At 39.1% G+C, this 24,176-nt stretch overlaps 1 protein-coding gene across 1 annotated transcript in view; it reads left to right on the top strand.

Moving 5' to 3' along the window:
- THSD7A (thrombospondin type 1 domain containing 7A) overlaps positions 1-24,176 on the top strand; it is a 553,675-nt gene that overhangs the window by 488,815 nt on the left and 40,684 nt on the right. The window contains exons 17-23 of the mRNA XM_075062383.1: positions 1,370-1,375; positions 2,069-2,202; positions 8,653-8,806; positions 9,993-10,134; positions 11,007-11,122; positions 16,143-16,260; positions 23,690-23,835. Coding sequence (XP_074918484.1) covers positions 1,370-1,375; positions 2,069-2,202; positions 8,653-8,806; positions 9,993-10,134; positions 11,007-11,122; positions 16,143-16,260; positions 23,690-23,835 — 816 coding nt within the window. The remainder of the gene's footprint in view (positions 1-1,369; positions 1,376-2,068; positions 2,203-8,652; positions 8,807-9,992; positions 10,135-11,006; positions 11,123-16,142; positions 16,261-23,689; positions 23,836-24,176) is intronic.

Below are 24,176 nucleotides of genomic sequence, written 5' to 3'. Positions count from 1 at the left end.
GAACTGATCACAGTCTGGCCCTTAATCTAAATCAATTTTCATTAATAAATGATGTTATTTTCTAATTTAAATTATTTGCAAATATATCCATACATGTCAACTGTCCCATTTAAAGGGCAAATGTAATAAAACCATTAATTGTTTTTCTGCTCTCTCCATCTTAAAGTATCTCATTTGGGGCTAAAAGGTGTGTCAAAATTTCTTTTTCCTTGAATATTCTTATTTATGACATTCTCATATGTGCAGAGTGTATGCACAGCAAATTCACTCATGGAGAAAAGTGTGATATATGAATAAGCAAATATCTTAAATTACCTGTGGAGCAGGAAATTATTGAAATTAACTTTTGAAGCTTTATTCTCTTTTCCCTAAACATCTATAGTTAAAAAAAATGATCTGCACTGCTGTAGTGAAGGTTTTCAGGTGATAATTCTGGGTCCAATTCACTGAAAAATTCTCTCTCTGGCTTTCAGAGAGTTTCTGCTAGAGGCAGATCCCAGTTTCCTGGAGAAAATAACATCTACCTTTTCTTTGGCTTCAATGATTCTCTACCTAGGCAGGCATGGAGTCTATGACTATGTTGAGCTCTAAGTGCTTGCTATCAGTGACAGTCACATAAATGCCAATACTATCGAGAGAACTCCACTAACACCTGGAACGCAGGCATGGTCTCTGTCTTGGCTGACAGGTGCATTGTGACAACAGCTAGAGAGTGCCATATTGAGATTCTCCTTTAGATTGCCTAGTAATGTTGGCTTTAGCTTTCTGGTAGCAGATATATCAGACAACTAGCAAAGAGCTTTTAGTGGCAACTGGTTTCAAATATTGGACACAAACTTAGGACAAACTAAAAAGATTTAAAAAATGTGTGAAGGATGAGATCTTTGTTACTTTCTCCACCTTTCTACCCATCCCACACTACCTGGCAGTACAGTATTGATAATACACAGTCTTCCATCCAAAACCACTCAGGAATTTCTTTAGTCTTGGAGAAACTGAACTCCCCAGCCTGTAAAGAATCAATACCCATGGTAGGCAGAGAATAAAATAGTTTAACCATTTGTTATAAACAGTGTGAGGAAGAGGTGAGCGTATTTGCACTAGTTCTCCATCAAGGTGATGTCAAACAAATTTTTTTCTCTTAAATGCTGATTTCTTGCAGAATGTGTTAGTAGAGGTACAAGAGGGAAAGCTATATCTTATCTGGCCTATGTGGTGAGGCTTTCTGCTTGGTAGAGAGCACAGAAGATTATTTTTAACCAATGAAGCACTAAATGTACACCATTCAAATATCTGTGTTCACTCACTAACTAGTGTTTCTATTTATCTTCGGTTGTTCCCTTGGGTTCATGACAAATACTTGCTCCAGGCTCAGGTAAGAGTCTCTAAAATAGATACCTAACCTTATAATGTGCTTCCTGACCAAGTTCTATAATGTATGCACTGTTTGGCCTTTTCTGTAATTGTTCTTTAAAAAGATATATGTGATGGTACATAGGATGCCATTTTTAATGTACCTTAGAGTGTCCATATATAACATTCCAATCTTAGCATGATATAACAACTTTAAGGCTTCACAGTTAAAAATAGTTTAAGTTGAGGGGCCAGATTATGCTCTGATGTACGTTGGTGTAATTTAGGGAGTGATACCATTAGAATCCACCCTCCCCAAACACACTAAACATCCACAGCTAATAATATTAGGTGCGGAAGTGTAGAGCATAAAAGGAAAGACTGAGGAGCAGGCTGGCTTCCCTATTAGAGCAAGTTAAGGTTGTTGAGTGTGTTAGTGGTAATGGTAAAGTGCATGCATACTGGTGCAGAAGAGAGTTTATACTTCTAGGGATTTAAGTTTTCATTTCCTTGCTTTGATGTCAGGTGTTTTATGTCTGTTGTAACAGCAACTGTCTCACAACCTACTTGTACATGTATTCAGATTAAATATATTTGTAATCTTTACAAAATAGCAATAATGTTTGTGTTGCTGCTATGTCAGAATGACAGCTCCTGCATACTTGTCATAGTTGCATACTGTGCGCAGCAAACTTACACTCTGTGTGGATCCCAGGTATATGAGGTGGTCCCGTGCCACAGCGACTGCAACCAGTATATATGGGTTACAGAACCCTGGAGCGTCTGCAAAGTGACCAATGTTGACTTAAAGGAGAACTGTGGAGAAGGTGTGCAAACCAGGAAAGTGAGGTAAACAGAATGTGATCCTTCTCTTAAAAAACAAAACCAGAAACCCTCACCTTTAAGTTATGACGGGATTAAAGAAACAAAATTCTATAGAAGAGTATTTTGAAAAAGGCATTTTCACAAAAGTTTGTCTAAGGAATATTAGACCAGAACCTCAGTTGGTGTAAATCTGTGTAGATTGAACTCAGTGGCGCTAAACCAGTTTACACAGTTCAGGATCTAGCCCTTTGTTTCTGTTTTTTATTTTTTTAAATATTAATTATACCTTATAAAAATAAAACTGTAACTTACATTTATATAGTGCCTTTCAAGATAATCCCCAAGTTCTTAATAAATTTAACATAGAGATCAATTCTCACTTATCAGTAAAATGCAACCACCTCTGGGGTGAAACATGGCAACCCATTTTACAGTGCACAGCAATACTGCACAATTTGGTGCAAAAGATGAAGGATGCCATATCCAACTGAAAACACAGTGAATTAAGGTATTCAGAATGTAATTGCGCCAGTTTGAATTTGGCTGGGGCTTGTGGTTAATAGCCCTGTTAATTAAAAATGCTGAGAGAACTTTACCATAGGTGGTCAGTGCCTCAGACTTGCTTCTCAGCCCAAAGACAGATTAATGTACTGTGGGGAGTCATATGTTATCATTAGTGATGCTCCTTCTATTTCTGAGTTTTATACATAAGTAATAAAGAACTCTATATCAGTGTAATAAAGAGCAGTAGGAATAGCTATCCTGTGTCCACAGTTCTTGGAATGATAAAGAAAAGCTATGGAAGTCCTTAACCATATTTTAAATTTGGAACATATTTTGGTCTAGAAAGCTCTAAATATAAAAGTAATGGGTGAAAATCTCTGCTCCCTATTAAATGGGCACAGCATCAGAGAAGAGAATTTGGCCCTATATCTGGTGCTGGTTTTCAACACTTTTTTGTTACTCTAGTGGTCCTCTAGGTATGCTAAATCAGCCAGTGTGGACACTGGATTTGAAGTGCCAGTTTTCCAGCATGGTTGTAATATTTCTGACACACTACAGTAGCACAAACTCCTGACAACAAATTCAGACACTTGCTGAGTCTGGAAACTAATCACTTCCAGAGGGAGAACAATTCTGCTCAGAAGCTGACTGTTATCAGGATTACAGCATGATTCTTATGGAGTTAAATAGTTTGATAGTTTCAGTATAAATTCACATGGAGTAGGATATATTTTTAATTGTTTAGTTGCATTTAGTTCTGGTGAAAGGTGCCAGATTTACAGTGCAGAGACTGAAATCCTGTGCCCACAGAGCACATTCAGCGCAGGATGATCCTGTGCAAGAGTCTCTGGACTGTCCCTTTAATTTACTAGAACACTGATCCAGAGCAACTATCTCTGAGGATAAAAGGGTAGTTCAATGTCCATGATCATTCAATCCCTGACCTCTTCATCAAGATTACTAACAAGGTTGTCAGTTGAGTCCAATTGTGGTGGTGCATGCTTGTTTAGTAGGAAATAGACTGAGACTATTCACCTTGACCATATTTTATGATTATATTGCTTCTATGAGTGTCAGATGGTTGAACTTTAAATCCCAATTATGACTTTAACATATTTTCCCCCTGAAAAAAAATTCACAGAGCTACTCCTGGCAGTTCTTTTCTGATCAAATATTTTGAGTTAATCAATTCATTTTGAGTTAATGAATTCAGTCTACAGAACCCATTTGAGGACCAGCTATATTAATTGCCAAAGATTCTCTTTAAGGTACCACAAGTACTCTAGCAATTGCTAGATTTGACAAGATTATATTTAAAATAGAAGCACACCTTGAATTTAACAATTTATTTGAAGGTCAGATTTTTAGTTTTCACTTATCACAAATATTAAAGTGTGCATAATTTACTCTAATATAAGAGCAACCAAAATAGATTTTAGAAGTCCCACCAAGAGTTTATTCTTTTTTTAAAAAAAGAAATATGTGGTGGTGGTGCTTTAGGCACTCTCCAGAGGTACACAGCTTTTGACACTTCCATCAAAGCTAGAGAAGAAAATATATTATTTATGCCAAAGAAAGGAATTTCAGCCCTTTGAGATGAACACAAAAAGAACTATCTTCCCTTTTGCCATTCATATACTAACTCTCATTGGATAACTAATTCCACCAAATTTTTTCAGATACAGTATCTCTGTTGGTTGTGTTCATTTAAAATAATGTTTTCAGACTGACAGCATGAGATCTTCAAGTATATAGGAATTGGTAATGTAATAAAATGGTATAGTGTTAAAATATTGCAATGAAAGTGAAGGTTTAATGCAGGGCCGGCCCACAACATTTTGGCACCTGAGGCGGGGAGCTCAAATGATGCCCCATCCCCTCTCGCTTGGGCCAAAACTTTGAAAGGTCTCAATTCTGCCTTCTTTCTGTTCTACTCTGCTCATGGTACTGCTCTGCTATCTACCTCAATAAAGGAGAACTAACAACTTAAAATGCCTTGTTCAAAAATTTTAAGTAACGCTTAACTTTCAAACATCTGAACAGCAAATGTAACCTTTCTTGTCTGCATAGTAAACACTGTCATTTTTATCTGTTTGAATAGTCAAAGTGGTGCTTTCCATGCCTTCTTGGTTGCAAAGATTTGAACTCCTTCCTGAGGGTCCACAATCTGGGCCAGCTCATGCTCTATTGAGTTGGTTGTAAGGCCGACCAGCCTCTCCTGTGTCATTGTGGAGCGTAGATTTGTTGTTGTTAACTTCAGCTTGGAGAAGCTGTGTTCTCCACTGGCAACTGTTACAGGAAGTGTTAAAGTATGCACAGAGCAACAAAAGCATTTGGAAAGAGGGTGGTCATCTTATTTGTGCACCTATATTCCAGAACAGCCTTTGTAGTTGAGCCCGCTGAAATGTGTCTTGAAAGGGCTTTCAGTTCATCACCTAAATCACTCGCATCAATATCACGCATGTCATCATGTGTCAACACTGTCTCTAGTGCCCTGCATTGCTGGTGTAGGTCGTCTTCAGCTACAGTGAGGAGTTTTGGACTTTCATACAACATCCCAAATATTCTGCTGTGTTCCTTGAGCTTCATGAAATGTTCTCCAGCTGCCTGTATTGCACAATCTAGCACCTGTTTAAAGAATTCAACTTTGAATTGTTATTTGGGGTCTCTTATGGGATTAACCTGTGCCTTGCAATCAAAATGTCGTCTTCTTCGGTGACTCTTGTATTCTTGAATGGGTGGGAAAATAGCTTCAGTGTGAAGGTCCTCTGCCAACTTCTGTGCACTCTTCAGAACATTTTAGAATCCCTCATCTGACCAGTAAATCTGTAGGTATGACTTTGCTTTGTCCGGTTGTTCCATTGTTCCAGATATATCAAGGTCAACACCTTGGAGTCTCTTGCTTACAACATTTATTTCAAAGAATATGTCATGCCACAACACTAAGTCACACAAAAATTTGAAGTTATGTATGTTTCTGGTGATTCCATTTCCCTCAACCACTGTTCTCCCACGAACAGTTCCTGTCATAGCATTATCCCCCATAATGGCAACTGTGGCATCATCTGTCTTCCCCATTTGGTGTTTGATAGGCTTTATCGCCTCCACTCGACTTTCTCATTGTGTGGCACTCGGTGGTTTCAGTGTCAGAGAGGATGTTCCCAGATGTTTCTTCAAAATCTGCCATTGATGAGTTGATGCAGAGAAAAATACATAGATGCTTTGAATTTCGTTGAAAAATTCAGCAGTCTCACTAGAAGCTGACATTGCATCACACCAGGAAGTTCAATGAATGAGAACTGCATGGGTCAAAAAAAGCTCGAGGGTTTAACTCTCAGATCTGTGTCTGCCCTCCTCTGTTCTTTCCTCTCACGTTGGCACCATGATCGTAGCCCTGACCTCTCATGTCAGCTATCGCAATTCCTGTATCGTCCAGCTTTTTAGGAAGCAAATTTGTCATACCAGCTCCTGTAGTATCATCAGTGTCAATAAATTCTAGAAAAAACTCTGACAGTCACCATTGCAGGGACATTTTCACTAGGTTCTGTTGTTGTTACAAAATGCACCATTAAAGTCATTTGTTCCATATGGATGATGTCAGGTGTGCAATCCAGAATAACAGTCAAATATCTTGCTGACTTTAGATCTGCCACAATCTTCTATTTGACTTTTGTTGCCAGTAACTGTCTGATCTCATTTTGATTGTTTTTCCAAGGTAGTGGTGTGTGTACATTTCTTGGGTGGTGACTCTTCTTAGATGCTCCTGGAGTATAGCATCAAACTCAGCTCTCAGCTCCACAATTTTAAGGAAAGTTTCCGTTGTTTGGCACATACAGCTGATCTGAAATGCCACACAGAGCTAGGTTTGGGTAGCAAGCATTCTCACAATGGCAATGAGCCTTTTCAGAACACTGTGCCAGTAGAGAGACTCTGATGCAATCTTTTCTTGACACTGATCATCTATGGTGGCCTTTACCTTTAGTCTCATCTCAGGCTCTTTCCACCTATGGAATGCTCTCTCGTGATTTGCTGCCTTCTCGTGGCATGCCAGATTTCTAGCCAGATTTTTCCAGTCCTTTGTTCCTGCAGAACCCAAATGTGGCTGGAACATTAGACTGGAAGAATTTGCAACAAAAACAGTATGCAGCATTCTGGGTTTTTAAGTACATAAGCCATGACCTCTCCACTTTGTCACCATTGGGGATTTCATGCCAGTAATGTGTTGCGTGGAAACTTCTATTTTTATTGTCTTTGGAGTCTCTTGCTTACAACATTTATTTCAAAGAATATGTCATGTTTTTCACTTGCTGTGGCCCATGCAGTACAAGGAAGTCCTTCAGGCTGCTGCTCAAGTGGATCCACAGTCCTGTAGCATCTAGACTTAAGGAACTAAACACGGCAGCAGCTGTTTCCTGTGCCTCCACCACACACTTCTCTGATCTACACTTTTCTTCAGGAATGTGCATGGTTACATCCATTTGAGATGGAAATACTGGCTGCTGCACTAGCTACCAGGTCACCTGCACTCTGACTAACTGGAAGATCAGGCATCTCCTCACCACTCACATTCTCACTGGGGCCAGAAGGCTCACCGTGAGTATTTGTATCTATGTATCTCAGGAGAGCGTCTTCCTGCTTAGATAGAAAGCTTCCTTTGCTTTCTTTCTTTTTCTGAATGCTGCCCCAGAGGGGCATTTTCTTCTTTCACTCATGACTGCTGTTCTGTGCCAGCTATAGTGGCTCTCAACACTCAGTTGAAGGGGACAAATAAACAGGCTGGTAGCAGGGCCTGAGTGATGGAAGATATCAGCGTCTTAAGGGCCTAACTGGCTTTCACTACTTCAGTTGACTGTCTGTTCTCCTCAAGTGGGTTCAGGGAAGCAGCAGGAAACAGGAAGCTTCCTGAGAAGCTGGTGTTAATCAGTTCAGTCTCCTGGGGGTGCTAGAGATGTACATAAGAGGCTCCTCCTCCTTTCTCTCCCTGCAGCTCCTGCTGCTTTCTGTGATTCTCCCTCACCTTTTCTCCTGCCTGCCTGTTATGTCTCTTGTGTCCTCCTTCCTCCAGCACAGCACTCCACCATCTCTGTTCATCTAGAGCAGAGAGAATGCACCAGCAGCAGACACAATTTTCTATACTTTGGGTCCTAGTGGCATTTTCCACCCTCCCCTTCCCCCACCCACCCCACAGTCTGGCACCTGACGCGGCTACCTCAGTTTGCCTCATGGTAAGGCCAGCCCTAGTTTAATGGTCATATGGACTCTTCCCCTACTGTGTTGTGACTCAACTCCAGGCTATGTTAATTGACCCTTGCCATGCCCCCTATTTTGGCAGGAGCTGTGAGGGCTGGGAAGAATAGACCTATTTAGATTGAAAGTTCTTTGGAACAAGGATTGTGTTCCATATTGGATGTAAAGCATCAAGAACAGTTGAGCTCCCATCTTGATAGGGGACTCTGGATGCTAATGTAAGCAAAGCAAAAGGCTTTGAAGAGATCAGTAAAAAAAGAGGCATGTAACTGAAGAAACAATTCCAAACGGCTTAGAATTTTGAAGGAGCTTTATAAGTATTAACAGAATTATCTTCATAACTCTCAGACATAAGAAGTTGTGCAATTCCAATTTACTGATGGGTAAAATGATGCAGAGAATCTGCGCACATTCACTCAGCAAGGCAGTGGCTGTGCAAAATTAGAACTCAGGAGCTTCTCACCCCTAGCCCTGAGTTTCAACCGATATAGTGCACTGCTGTCTGCAGCAGAAAAAAACTGGGGATATTTTGACTTCTTCAAATTCTCATTGGTATTTTATAGTTCATTATTTGGTTTACATCAAAAATGTTCTAGTTTTTTCTATTTGTATATTGCTTGTGGTCAAACTGATAAAATGTCATGTTATGTTAATGTAGTGGATGCAGTTATTGTAGGAAATCCATGGCAAATATGTTTTAAGTATAGCCTTATATTTTCCCAGATGCATGCAAAACACAGTGGATGGTCCTTCTGACACTGTTGAGGACTACCTGTGTGACCCTGAAGAGATGCCTCTTGGTGCTAGAAGATGCACATTGCCATGCCCTGAAGACTGCGTTATGTCTGAATGGGGCCAGTGGTCTAGATGTTCCTTGGTAAGAAACATGTTAACAACTTGACATTTAAGGTTTCAAGGCTATTTTATTTTAAAAAAGTAAGCCTCAAGTTACTATGCAGAGATGCTACACTTAAAAATAGACACTCATGCAAATGATTATAAGTTCCTATCAACTGCATTATTGGCAACAGCAGATTGTCAGCAATCCCATCAAGAGGGCAGTGTGTCAGCATTTCTTCATTAAAAGCAGTTGTTCAAGAAATCACCTCTTAAGGCTGATACTTTCATGAGCTGTTGCCCTCCATTTTTAGGGAAGGTTAATTTCAGATGAGTCTGCTTTTGTAATATCTGAAGACCCCACATTTCTTAGATCCTGTTCAATCTGGCTTTATAGCACTCTGTAAAAACACCAGTAGGGGCAGGTCTACACTCAAACTCTGCAGCTGTGCTGCTGTAATGCTTCAGTGAAGATGCTGCCTTCGCTAACGGGAGGGCTTCTCCCATTGGCGTAGGTACTCCACCTCTGCGAGAGGCGGGTCGCTATGTCAATGGGAGAAGCCCTCTATCGATGTAGTGCTGTCTGCACAGTGGGTTAGATCGTTATAATTATGTCACTCAGAGATGTGGAGTTTACACACCCCTGAGTGATGTAGTTATGCCAATGTAATTTTATAGTGTAGACTTGGCCTGGGTGTTCTAGTGAAAGAATTATCTTCTGTGAAGAGCAGGTAAAAGACTTAGATGAAATGAAATATAGCTTACTCCATCGGCCCTGTGTTTTTTGGCTTTCTGGAGCCTCAGGTGAGAAAGTAAAATCAGTGAGACTAAAAATGGGGTTCTCAATTTCAGAAGCTTGGGGAAATAGGGTTGTTTCCTCAACATCTGAGTAGATGCACTGCAGATTTTAGAGTGTCAGCTCATAATTTGAAAGTTCAGATGTTCAGTTGCTTTAAGGCAGTATCAATAAAATGTGAACTAAATAGGGAATTATTAAGGCATTACCAAGGTAGTTAGGTATTATTAATTCCTTGGTATTATTACCAAGATAAAATAGCAGACTAAATCCTCCCATGAAGTAACAAGGAAAGAGTCCCTTCTAGGCAAAGTACAATGTCATTGTTTTACATTAGCATTTTGTAAAAAGGATGCTTACAAGGCTGTTATGTTTGTAGGTGAAGTGACTGAATATATCAAAAACAATTGTTTCTGTTTTCCTTTTCAAGCCCTGCAATGGAAGTAATGTACGTGAAAGGTCAGCGGAGCACCTAAGACAACCCGATGAAGGAAAGGCTTGTCCTGCCTCCACTGAGACAGAACCTTGCAGTCTGAACAAAAACTGTTACCACTATGATTACAATGTGACAGGTATTAGTGTTCTTACAATCTAATAACAGGCTGTAAAAATATAAGAGTTCAACCTATTTTCACAATTTAGTTCTACATACAACTAAAAATTAATGTGTGAGTCAAGTTTGCCCAATTAGCACTTGGCTTTAAACCAGGGCTCATGTTCCTTTATTTCTGATCCAAGAGAAGTACGCTAGAGGTACTCCTGTCACTCAGTCTTGCTGAAGTTGCTGTCAGCAGGTAGTAAAGAAGAGTTGGGTTGGCTATGCTACAGCTGCTTCCCCCTAGAGTTTAAGTTATGGCCTTGCAGAAGCCCCTACCCCTCCCTGCAACTAACTATAGCCCCCTGTCTGCCACCATATCCAAGGTGTTTCTCTTGTTAGTTAGGCCCTCTCCTTTCGTAGTGAAATGGTGTAATAGTGAAGGGGGGTTGTGTGTACGAAGAAATAAAATGCCTAAAACAGGCATCCATTGTACTCAAAATATAGGTCTTTCTTCTTTCTTGTGTTATCTAATGTGATCTGTACAGTCTGTAGTGAAAATAGAGTGAAACACTTTAATTCAGAGAAAATGCTCTTGAGAAACTGTGTAATTTGAGAATCATATGACTTCGATAGCCTGGCATTTTCTCTGAATCATCAAAGTGTGTGTGTGTGTGTGTGTGTGTGAGATTTGCCCCCAGAAATCCAGATAAACACAATATTTGACTCTTCAGAAATATGGTTATTTCCAATATGTTTAGCTAATGGGTTTCATGAGCTTTTGAATGTGTAAAAATTCTTAGGGTTATTTTTAGGCCGTTTGAATTAAATGTATTATTCGAGTAATCAAAGCTTCATCAGGAATCAGTTTCATTGGCATCCTGTCCTGATGGTCTTCCTTATTTCCAGACTGGAGTACGTGTCAGCTCAGCGAGAAAGCAGTCTGTGGTAATGGCATCAAAACAAGAATGCTAGATTGTGTTCGCAGTGATGGCAAATCAGTTGACCTGAAGTATTGTGAAGTGGTGAGTGGGGGGATCTTTTTCTTTTGTAAGAAAACCCTTCCTAAAAGCTTTAATTCATGCTGAGCTAACTGACCTGCGCTGCATGTAACCCATCGCCAACAGATGTTTCTCAACATTATTCATGAACTGTTAAATACCCCTTGAAATGAGGCTATGTCATCACCTGTGATTTCTTCATAAAATTTCCTCTGGTAGCTTATGTGTGCACCCACAAAAGGGTGCTGATTATTATATGCTGAAGGAAATGATTTGGGAACAATAATCAATCATGGTGAATAAAGGTAATAGATCTTAATCAGAATGCAAATCATTCCAATTTGATGTGATTTCTGTGTAGTATCTTGAACAGCTGCCAATATCAATCATTTATTCAGTGTGTTGCTAAACGTGTGTCATGTGCCATTCTGCAGCCAGGCTGAGTGCTAGCTTCTTGTACCCAGCTGTGTAAGATGAGAAACATCCAAGCTGTGTGAAAAATTTGCTGCATTAACAAGGAAGTGGAGCTTCTTACACAAGCATGTTCAGTGGGAGTAATATTCAGCAGATGGATCACCTTAATTTTATGTAACTGTTTTATGAATCTGTTTTTAAATGACTGCTCAAGGCAGATAATACTATTGCTTTGGTCATGTCATGGGTCTGTTAAAGGAGACTGTATCTATTAATGATTGATGCTGTGCAGATCATACCATGAAGGACTATGGAGAAGAGTACACCAAAGTTTGCATTGCAGAGAAATCTCCCTAGTTGTGCCAATGGAAACTGGCTGAGATTGCCTCAACCCCCTAACAGAACAGACATTAAATCACCTGGAAAGCAGGAGACTGGAATCACATGCACAGAGACCATGTGCCCTCCACAATAGCTCAATTTGATCAGCATCCCTTCCCTGCTCTCCAATGGACTTCCCTTGCTGGCAGCTGCTTCTCAGGACTCTTCTTTAAGGAAGGGAAGGTTGCCAGTGGTGGAGGGAGCTATGAAAAGATAATACATACTGGGCAGTGTTATATTTGAGAGAAATTCTGTCAAGCTGGTGCTATTTGTGTCCCTCCTGTTCTACCCACTCCTTTCTCAACTCACTCAATACCCATATGGAATCCTGAACCCACATGTTCTGAGCAAAGGATGCTGCACTAACATGTCCTCTCTTCTGAGCACACAAGTTTTCCTCTACACATGGATCTTGAGAGTATGATCAGGCCTATTAATATGATCATTTACATCTCTAAAGTCTCAGGGCAAAAAATCAGCCCTTGGATCCCTGCCAGCAAACTCCACTGACGTTAATGGGAGCTGTCTTGTGCATTAAAAGACAGAATTTGGTGCTCAAGCTATTTTTAGGAGATTACCATATTGAATATTATATAATGAGACATTGTTTAAGTTATAGTCTGTACACCTGGACATGTCAACAGAATGAATGCCTTTCATGAAACAATAAGTAACAATGTTTTTTTTCTCTGTAAAGCTGTAGTAGTTCATCCCATATATATTAATCATTTATTATGTCTCTACAAACTGTGAATTTGGGCAGTATACAGGGCAAATTATTGTTACTTTGTAAATGGAGATCTCATTGCAGAAGCCTTGAGCAGCTTTTCCCTAATTAAGGAGTGGGTATTTGGCTGGATAGACAGTGAGGACAATGGAGGCAGCGGAACAACCATTTCAAAAACTTCTGGCCTTGAGAGGCTAGCGAGCCAGAAGTCCTGGCAGCAACACCACCATTTACCAGTGACTGCAGCAATATAATCCTACTTTGGGGAGACAGCATACAATGATCCACTAGGTTTTTAATTCAAGACCACAGAGAGTATTCACGTAGTCTGCAGATACAAAGCCTTGATCCACTAACAGTCTTACCATTCAAGCCCTTCTATTTGTTACATTTTATGGATGTAAGAAGTGACACAGCAAGGTCAGAGACTAATCCGATAACTGTAGAGTAAGACCTGTTTACCTGATTAGCAAAAAAGCCAGGCTCTTGGAATCTTAAAACACCTTTCATTCTGGGGAGTGAAAGTGAACTCTGAACTTCCAAGTCATCCGAAGAAGTGGGATTTAAGACATGACAAACTTTTCTATGTACTATGCACTTTTTGCTAATCTGACTAAAAGTATTCTCTTTATATTTTTATATGTACTATGTGCATTGTAGTAAACTCTTTTTAATCTCATTCCTTTTAAATATGTGTGGTGTGGTGGTGCATTACAAACAGAGAGACTTCTGTGTCTAAATAATATTACAGATTCATTAGTTATACAAAACTCATTCTACGTTTATTTACAGATACATCAAAATTGGTAACTGTCATTGTTTTTACTTAAGGTAGATGCAGAGAACAGAGATCAGAATAGCCACCTCTAATCTGAATTCTTAATAAGTAGCGATATCATCAGCCAAAATGTTATAGCTACATTAGATTATCCAAGAGAACAATAAAACTGTACCTTACACTCTGCAGTTATCATCATTATATCCAGATGCAAGCTTAAGCCCAGTAAAATTCTAAAATTCCATCCTGATGCTATACCAGTGGTTACTATCCTAATGCAGTCTATATGATTTGACATTAGTTTGTCAATTAGCTAAAGAAGTTATTCAATCATCTTGATTACTGCCAGGATAAATCAGTTTCCAGAGCTTTTTTCCAAGTAATATATTTCTGTGTAAACTCTCAGGGAACATTAATAGGGGATCACTTGGTTGCTGCCTTTTGTAAAATTAGCACATCACAGAACTCTTCCTGCCTTTTACTTGGGCTTTTTAAAATTCAAATCACCTAATTCAGCATTCCGCCCCCACTTGAGCCCCTGCAAATACCTGTGAATTTATTGTTACTCATTTACTTGCGTTTACAAATCAGAAGAATTTGGAAACAAGAGTTTTGTCTGTATCGTACAGCGAGCTTCACTACTTTAATAGTACCAGGGCCGGCTCCAGGCACCAGCGCAGCAAGCAGTTGCTTGGGGCAGCCCATGGAAGGGAGCGGCACGTCCGGCTCTTTGGCAGAAATTCAGCGGAGGGTCCCTCATTCCCTCTCAGAGGGAAGGACCTGCTGCCGAAGTGCTGAAGAAGAAAGCGGTGTTGTGGAGCTGCCGCCAAAGTGCTGCCAATCACAATCGTGACTCCCTCCCCCTGGACGCTTGGAGTGCAAAAACCGTGGAGCTGGCCCTGATTAGCATACACTCTGTTGGTCAGCCTCACATGATAAATCTCCAGCTGAGGGTAGACAAAGATCTCTTCTTGAGTTACAGATATACTTGCAGACATGCAAGTGTATGTCTATGGACACAAAGTAACAGAGTTTGCAGAGGAAGTTTATCTGGCAGGCTGCTGCCCCCTGCCAGGTACACCCAAGAATACAGAATGCTTAACTTTTACATGTTCAGTACAACTTCAGTATTTGAAAATCACTAATCAGAAACCACCTATTATCCAACACAAGGCCGTGTCCATTTCAATTTCCAGATCAGGGAAGTTTATATATTTTTCCAAATGCTTAGTCAGCCATGGTTTCCAAGGCCAGGAAGCTCAACGGGACTTCTTATACCAGAGAAAAGGGAGAGGAACAATGGATAAATGAGAGAGAGTTGGAGTCCTGATTACGGTGATCTATTTGGCTTCCCCAGAGCTGGGTCTGCAGCATTTCAGCACACTAGGTGTGGAGAAGCCAGCCAGCACTCTGTAATCTGGGCTGTGCCTCTCTCCTGTTCACCCTTTGCTTCCTTCCGGGACTTCTCTTTCTCCAGCTGCTGACGTCCTGCTGAGCTGGCCAGCCTTGGGGAAGCCAGCCAGTTCTCTGTAATTGCATGGAATTGGCTCAGTGGGCTTTGAAATCTGTGCTCAGAAGAGCTGACCCTGAAAGCAGACTTCAAAGCCTATTGGCTGGTTTCCTGATTATCCAATCCTTGATTGTCAAAAGAGTTTCAGGTGTCCCCTGAGAGCTTCAGATAATCAAGGTTATACGGTACAACAGAGAAAAACTAGGAATTCATTGGTTTATGCATAAAACAGAACAAAGGTCTTCTACCTCGTTTGTCTCAGTAAATGACACTGCACATGTAAGTCTAATCCTGCCAGTATGTCAGGGTCAGAAAGTTATCGTATGTGCCGTATATTTATAGAGTGCTCATGAATGGGCCTAAATGCTGATCCGTGCTAGGTTTGAGTGGGAAAGAGTGTTTTTATTTCCATTTAAAGTCTAATTACTGGGTTTATGTTCTTGTCCTTTGCAGTCATTATTCTAATGTGTTTTAACATTGTCTAGGTATCTTGGAAAGAGATTCTGTATGTTTTTTAATCATATAACTTCAGATGGATAGAACCCTGTCTGCAGCCTTCTGGTCACCAGGGCCCAGATCCTCAAAGGTATTTAGGCTCTTAACTTCCATTGATTTAAATGAAAGTTAGGCTCCTAAATATCTTTGTGGATCTGGACCTGAAAGCCATAGATAAAATTCAGTCCACTGCATAGTGCCAATAAAGGAAAGAACTTGTCACAGCTGGAAGTTGCAGACCTGTTTGATATTCATACGATTTCCTATCAGATTCCACATCTGCTCCCTATGCTGGACCTGTCCCTTTCACTAATGTTGGAGCTTTGTAGGATGTGTACTATCCCTTCAATTCTGTCTATCTAGTAGCTCCATAATACCGCTTTCTTATTCTTTTAATTTTGGCAAATCTATTAATTAAAATTACAGAGCTGTATTCCGCCATCTTAGGGCCCTGATTCAGGAAATCATCCCTGTTTTTGAAGTGTGTTTAATCACTTGCTTAAATCCCCCTGGAGAATATGGGATTTAAGCATTTGCTTGGGAGTTAAGCACAAGCTTAAGTGCTCTTCTGAATTGGGGCCCCAGTGAGGCCAATATATTCTGGATTTTTCTTTCTCTTTAATAATTATTAATATTTAATCCAATGTGATTAGTTCAAATTCACCCTGTTCTCAGTAGTATAGGCTAGACTAGTGGGACAGACTGCACGTCACATGCTGACAATTGTCTCCTCTTTTAGCTTGGCTTGGAGAAGACGTGGCAGATGAATACCTCCTGTGTGGTGGAATGTCCTGTGAACTGTCAGCTTTCTGACTGGTCTCCATGGTCTGAGTGTTCTCAAACATGTGGCCTTACAGGTTAGTCACTGTTCTTGGAATATCTTTGTGGCTGAACATTTTTTTTTTAAATCCGACAAAACTAATAGTCTCCCAGGAATTTGAAGAGTAGTTGATTAGAGAAAGAATGACGGGGGGCCTACATCTGGCTTACTTTTCTCAGGCAAATAGTAGGTTTCATTGAGGCTATATTGAGGTTAAAATGAAAAGGATTTGGCTCACACTGAAAAAAATTTCTGACTCAATAAATAGATATGTGAGATCTGACAAATGATACTTGACTTTGCCAGAGGAGATTGACCATACTGGACATATTAGTCATATATGTCCCAGCAATGGGAGATTTAGCTTTACAACTCTCACTAATATTATTGAGATAAGAAAAGCTAAATCATAAGACATGGCTCTTGAAAGTTTAACCTACCATAATAACAGTCATCACACACGTCCTCTTTTTTATAAACAGAAAATAGGAGCTTTTGCTTTCAAATGGCTAATATTTTAACTTTATATAGAATATAAACACACAATGAAACAAATCACATATAAATACATGCACATGATGGAAATAGCATATAAATAACAAAATACAGTGTCCATTATTTGCAAAACCTGGAGAACAAAACAAAAACAAACAAATCTGAACCCAAAGAGGTCATGCAGGGCATCAGTTATTGAAGTGACTAAATAGATAAATAAGTGAGAACATAACCTATGAGTATTGGGGACTAATATATACTAAACTGCAAAAGTATGCAACAGTGAGACCAGATATGCTCATATTTTTTCCATAGTTTCTATTAAACAGTCTTTTTTCCATTAATGGAGTAGTAGAGACCTCACTAAGCCAATCTGTGTGTGTGAGGGAGGAATTGCAGATTTACATTTTCTAAAATGATCTCTCTTGTCCTCTAAAATAGTTACTGCATCCATTTCTTAATGTTAACTGGTAATACCAACTCCTCTAGCAACCCTAAAATATATAAACTTGTAGAAAGAAAGATAGCAACACTTAAAAGTTTTTTTGAGAGAGCACTGACCATGGCATTCCAGAACACGTCCATTTATGACAGATGTGTGAAAGGTTGTCATATGGCCATTTGCGTCTCCAGCATTAACTGCGTGTTACCAATCAAGCCTTAAACAAACATTCTGGAGTCCAATAGTACTGTTTATCCTTACAATTCTTCCAGAAAAAGATATTAAAGAACTTGAAGTATCTTTCACATTAAACCAGGTATTCTCTCAAGTTTCTGTTCTGATAATAAGGCTAAATTCTTTCCCCTGTTCTTTTTTTGAGATTGAGAGGGTAATGCAAACATTAAGCCACCTATAAATAATTCCTACAAGGTTTTGTGTCCATGTTTCTTAACATGTTCTTCTAGAAGTGAGAGAGTTGAAACAGACCAGTTGTCCCCTATCCTTTCATGAATCCTTGAGCATAGCTGCTGAAAGAAGGAACTGTGAGACAGTGGTAGCTGATATTTGTTACATACGTAATCTAAGGAGGACAGTCTATCATCTTGTATTGTATCATAATTTTTATTAATCCTTTTTCTATCCAAATTGTCTCAAGCGTGGAGTTGGCCTTAATCCATAGTGGTACAAGAGGAGAATTAGTAAGATCAGGTGCTGTAATCACCTTAACGTGTTGCAGGATGCCTCATGCATATACAAAGACTGCATTTTTTCCTTCAGGGTATGGGTAGCCTCTCAAAATATATAAAAGGAGAGAGAGAGAAGCAAAGAGCATAGCTAAACTTCCTTCAGTCTCAAGCCAAGTTGGTGTGTTTACAGAGCTACTGGAAAGAAACCGCTTTACAACAGGGCAAATTTGGAAAGCTAGATAATGTAGATACAAATCTGGCAACCACATAGTTGCCCAGGATGTTTAAGGGTCTTATGTGACAAGTCTTGCCATTTTTTATCCCATATAAATTTATCCCATATAAATTGCCCATTTATTTGAGCAAAAAGCAAGGGAGAAGCCTTGAAAAGCAATAGGCTAATGATATAAATCAATCTTGGGCAGATAATCATTTTGGATATTTCTGTTCTCCCCGGTAAGGAGATATTTCTGTTCTCTACCTCTCTACATCCCTGCAAATTTCTTTTGATATGTAGTCCATATTTATAGAAACAAATTTGGGAAAATGGGGACAAACATTAACACCTAAATTAGTTTTTTTTTTTTTGCATATTTGAAATGCAAATCGCCAGTATTAAAAGAAAAAAAAGATTTAAGAAAAACCTAGGGGATTGAGTTGAAACTATTCTTCGTCCATTCGTTTCTGAATCTTGCAGTATGTAGATTAGTGGTATGTTATTACTAGGGGGAAATAATTATTGTTGTCATTATTTATTTGTATTGAAGTAGCACCTGGATGCCCCAATCAAGAATCAGAACCCCATTGTCCTTGGCATTGTACACACATATAACTAAAAGATGATTTGTGCCCCAAAGGGCTTATAATGTAAATAGAAAAAGCATACAATGAATGTTATTAAAAAAAATTCCCGATAACATAGTTAATAATTTGCTACTGTGGTATTTAATTATTTGAAGGCATTTCTATTGTGCTCATCACCACAGTATCTGAGCCCTTCACATACAAATTGTAGGATTCACAGTAGAAGTTCTTGGAGAGTTTTTCATTACTTAGACATAAACAGAATGAGTTTGGAGATCAGATTTTCGAAAGTGCTCATTAGCCACAACTGGAGCCAGATTTTCAAGAGCTCAGCTCCCATGTAGACTCCTAAATGGAGTGGCCAGATTTTAAAAAGCACTGAGTACCCAGAACCCCCCATTGTTCTGAGTTGGAGCTATTGGTTGCTGAGCTCTGCTGAAAATTTGGTCACAAGTATCTAGGGGAATTTCAGTGTTTTGCTGTTAAACATGGGATATGTCTACACTTGGAGCTGGGGGGTGGGCGTGTTAGAGTTAGGGATCCTCAGCTCCAGGAGACATACCCATGCTAGCTCTGATCAAGCTAGTGCACTAAAAATAGAGTGTAGTCATGGTAACATGAATGGCAAGAGGGCCTCGTCATCCTGAGTACATACCTGTCAGACCATTGGTACATATTCAGGGCAGCTAGCCCCCGCCCCCCCCCAAACATCTTGCTGTAACTACACCATATCTTTTTAGTATGCTAACTTCATGAGTATTTCTCCTCAAGCTGGGAGTCACACCCCTAGCTTTAAATGTAAAAATACACTCTGTGTGTATATGTAGGTAGGTAACTAAACCCCGAAAATATATTAAAAATAGCAATATTATTTAAAAATATCTTGAAGTTTCATTGTTTTTTTTTTAATCTTGAAGTTCCTAAATATGTCTATTTGATGTTGCTAACAGAGAGGAAGCTGATTTGGACAGGGGAAAAAAACTTGTTCTGTATTAAAAATAATATCAATTTTAGGTAGGTTTCCATATAGTAACAAAGCCTGGAACATAGCAGGCTGATTAGCTTTTCTTCCATCCATTCTAATGTGGGTCGGTATGCTTTTGGAATGGTTTTGCACATAGCTATTGCATCCTGTGCTGGGTTTTCAACTCATTACCTGAGGTCAGAGTTCACTTTCTTTTCTCTGTGGTGCTCCAACTGCAGGAGCTATGGATGCAAAACTATGAGGATCCACTTGACAAACCTTTTCCCACCTACTTACAATGAACACAGGAGTAGAAAGGCCAAAACGGGGGCTCTCTTCCTGCAAAAATTGTTGAGTTATTGAGATAAAGTTTTGTCCTGAAGTGGGACAAAATATCAAAGCCCCATACATTTTCACAGAATGGGATTTAAAAGACAAGTTACATTTTGGAAGAGCTGAAGTGCAATTTATCAACTTCCCAGCTGTCTTCAGGGAAAACACTTGTTAATTGACAAGTTGGCAAGAGGATTGCAGCCCAGCTACCAGAGAGGCAGAGTCCAGCTACTCCACCTCACAACAATCCCTACCCTGTCCCCTTCAGCCAGGGTCAGGAGCTAGAGATATCCTGCCCATCCCCAGGAGCTAGGGAGAGACGGGGAGGCAAAGCACCCTGATGCTATCTCAATATCCCCTAGATCTAGGGGGAAAGCAGGATTTGACAAAAGTTTCATCTAAGGCTGTTGATTAATGGCAGTTAACTCATGTGATTAACTCAAAAAAATTAATCACAATTTTAAAAATTAATCACGTTTAATTGCAGTTTTAATTGCACTGTTAAACAATAGAATGCCAATGGAAATTTATTAAATATTTTTGGATATTTTCTACATTTTCAAATATATTCATTTCAGTTACAGCACAGAATACAAAGTATACAGTGCTCACTTTATATTATTATTTTTATTACAAATATTTGCAGCATAAAAATGATAAAAGAAATAGTATTTTTTCAGTTCACCTCATACAAGTACTGGAGTGTAATCTCTTTATCCTGCATTGTAAGTGCAACTTACAAATGTAAAGGTGTTTTTTTGTTACATAACTGCACTCAAAAACAAAACAATGTAAAACTTTAGAGCAGGGATCAGCAACCTTTCAGAAATGCTGTGCCAAGTCTTCATTTATTCACTCTAATTTAAGGTTTGCGTGCCAGTAATCCTTTTTAACATTTTTACAAAGTCTCTTTCTATAAGTCTATAATATATACCTGAACTATTGTTGTATGTAAAGTAAATAAGGCTTTTTAAATGTTTAAGAAGCTTCATTTAAAATTATATTAAAATGCAGAGGCCCCCCAGCCTGGTGGCCAGGACCCGGGCAGTGAGTGCCATTGAAAATCAGCTCGTGTGCCGCCTTCGGCACGCATGCCATAGGGTGCCTACCCCTGCTTTAGAGCCTATAAGTCTACTCAGGCCTACTTCTTGTTCAGCCAATTGGTAATACAAACAAGTTTGTTTACAATACGGGAGACAATGCTGCCCGCTTCTTCTCTAAATGTTACCTGAAAGTGAGAACAGGTGTTCACATGGCAATTTTGTAGCTGCCATTGCAAGGCATTTACGTACCAGGTATGCTAAACATTCATATGCCCCTTCATGCTTTGGCCGCCATTCAAGAGGACATGCTTCCATGCTGATGATGCGTGTTAAAAAAAATAATGTGTTAGTTAAATTTGTGACTCAGTTCTCTGGGGGAGAATTGTATGTCTTCTGTTCTGTTTTACCCACATTCTGCCATATATTTCATGTTATAGCAGTCTCGAATGATAACCCAGAACATATTGTTCGCTTAAAGAACACTTTCACTACAGATTTGGCAAAACACAAAGAAGGTACCAGTGTGAGATTTCTAAAGATAGCTACAGCACTCGACCCAAGGTTTAAGAATCTGAAATGCCTTCCAAAATCTGAGAGATGAAGTGTGGAGCATGTTTTCAGAAGTCTTAAAAGAGCACACTCTGATTTGGAAACTACAGAACCCGAATCACCAAAAAAAGAAAAAAAACCTTCTGTTGGTGGCATCTGACTCAGATGATGAAAAGGAACATGTGTCAGTCTGCACAGCTTTGGATCATTATTGAGCAGAACCCATCATCAGCATGGGTGCATGTCCTCTGGAATGGTGGTTGAAGCATAAAGGAACATATGAATCTTTAGCACATCTTGTGATGCTGGCTATAACAGTGCCATGCAAATGCCTGTTCTCACTTTCAGGTGATGTTGTAAACAAGAAGCTGGCAGCAATATCTCCTGCAAACATAACCAAACTTGTTTGTCTGAGCGATTGGCTGAACAAGAAGTAGGACTGAGTGAACTCGTAGTCTCTACAGTTTTACATTGTTTTATTTTTGAACGCAGTTATTTTTGTACATAATTCTACACTTGTAAATTCAACTTTCATGATAAAGATATTGCACTACAGTACTTCTATTAGGTGAATTGAATAATGCAATTTATTTTGTTTTTAGAGTGCAAATATTAGTAATCAAAAATAAATATAAAGTGAGCGCTGTACACTTTGTATTCTGGGTTGTAGCTGAAATTAATATATTTGAAAATGTAGAAAACATCCAAAAATATTTAAATAAATGGCATTCTATTATTGTTTAACAGTATGATTAATTGCGATTAATTTTTTTAAACACTTGACAGCCCTAGTTTCATTTAATTTGTACTAGATTTGACTAAGCATTTCATTCTGACGAATTGGCATTTTCCAAAGAAACTTAGTTATGCAGCTCTGTTCTCACTTTGTGGCCTGGATGGGGAGGTTTGCTACAGTTCATAGCATAGTCCAGTTACTCTGAGAGCAGGATTTGTCTCTTGATAGTTAAGGGTACTTAATTCCAAATTCATACTAACAAATGTAATTAAAAATAGACAGATAGGTGAAAGGGTGTGGCCCATTTAATACAGTGAGGTTATGGAGGTAGGTCAGTGTAATGCATTGCAGCACATTATAAATCTGAATATATTGGATACTTAATTTGAATGTTGTGCTCTTTTTGCTTGGTTGTTATTTACTTGTTTTTACTGTCCGACACATTTTGGCTCAGTGCATGTATTTATTCACATTGAAGTTAAAACCCCACAGAAATGTGGGTTTAATGGAACTCTTTGGAAATCCCTATCTATAGAAAGGCTACTATCCAGCACTACATTGCACATAAAAAAAGTTCTTGTGGCTTCACTGTATCGTCTGTCTCAGAAATAAAATCTAATAGTCTGATATTCACCTAAGAAGAAAGAAACAGAATCACCCCAAAGGATGACTAAATACAAAATCTCTTCTTCGTTCCATTATATAACTGTTTGAAATAGAATCTAGTCCTCAAACAGGCTGGGTTAGCATGTCACCCTCAGTTGAACAGAAGATTAATGTCAGTTAAACCTATTATATTTTAATTATCTTTAGGTCTGAGTGAAATATCCTCTGTCCCTTGAAAATTCTTCAATATAGTAAAGCCCAGGGAGACAAAGAAGATACGTGGCAAGCTCCCTCTGCTTTCTGAATTTAGACAATCAGCATCTTGTGAATCTGATACATTTCTAAATTTAATACAAGGAAAATTTTGTTGATTAGATACCCGTATCATTCCCTCTTAGCAGCACAACTCCAAAACAGTGGAGAACCGAAGTTCATCTCTCAACAGGGATGCCAAGAACAAAATACCAGATCAGGAAAGGGCACCTCTTTTTTCCCCAGGCATCTCAACTAGAAAAGCATTATTTATTTATATTATAGTAGCAACTTGATTCTCCCATCAAGGGTCTCATTGTGCTAGGCACAGTACACGCAAATAAGAAAAAAAGAGAGTACATATCTCAGAGAATTTACAATCCACATAACAAACAGGTCACAGCAGGTCTGTTGTGCAGTCCACTGTATTAGCTAACAGTATTGCTAACATAAAACTTATCACAGACTGAAACAGAACCATCTTGATGAGGCAATATATATGACCACCTCAAAGTTGCTTTCTCTCTTTCTCTGTCTCCCTCTCTCTCTTTTAAAGGAAAGATGATACGAAGAAGGACAGTAAATCAGCCTTTCCAGGGCGATGGGAGACCTTGTCCATCTCAGATAGAGCAATTCAAACCCTGCCCGGTAAAACCTTGTTATCGATGGCAGTATGGCCATTGGGCTGAATGCAAAGTTGAGGTAAAAGCTGCAATGGAGATCTGCAATTATTCTGTTGAGTGCATCCAGGGATATTTGTGATATGCACATATATAACGTACAAAATGTTTTAGTCATTTTATTCAAATCTTTCAGTTCAGGAACATAATAAAGTGGTTGCCATTGGACACCATATATGCCAACCAGTACCACAGTTTTTACTAGTTATTCCTATTCTAAGTATAGAGTTGTCATAAATGGATAGGTAAGTAAGGGTTAAGTTTCTTTTACCTGAAAAGGGTAACCGAACACCTGACCAGAGGACCAATCAGAGAACTGGATTGTTTAAAGTCAGGGGCGGGAATTTGTATACTCGGGGTCTT

Source organism: Chelonoidis abingdonii, chromosome 2 (assembly GCF_003597395.2).
Source record: "Chelonoidis abingdonii isolate Lonesome George chromosome 2, CheloAbing_2.0, whole genome shotgun sequence".
In the NCBI taxonomy this organism is placed as follows: Eukaryota; Metazoa; Chordata; order Testudines; family Testudinidae; genus Chelonoidis; species Chelonoidis abingdonii.
Note: the sequence above shows the minus strand (reverse complement) of the source record. Positions and strands in the feature narration are given on the sequence as shown.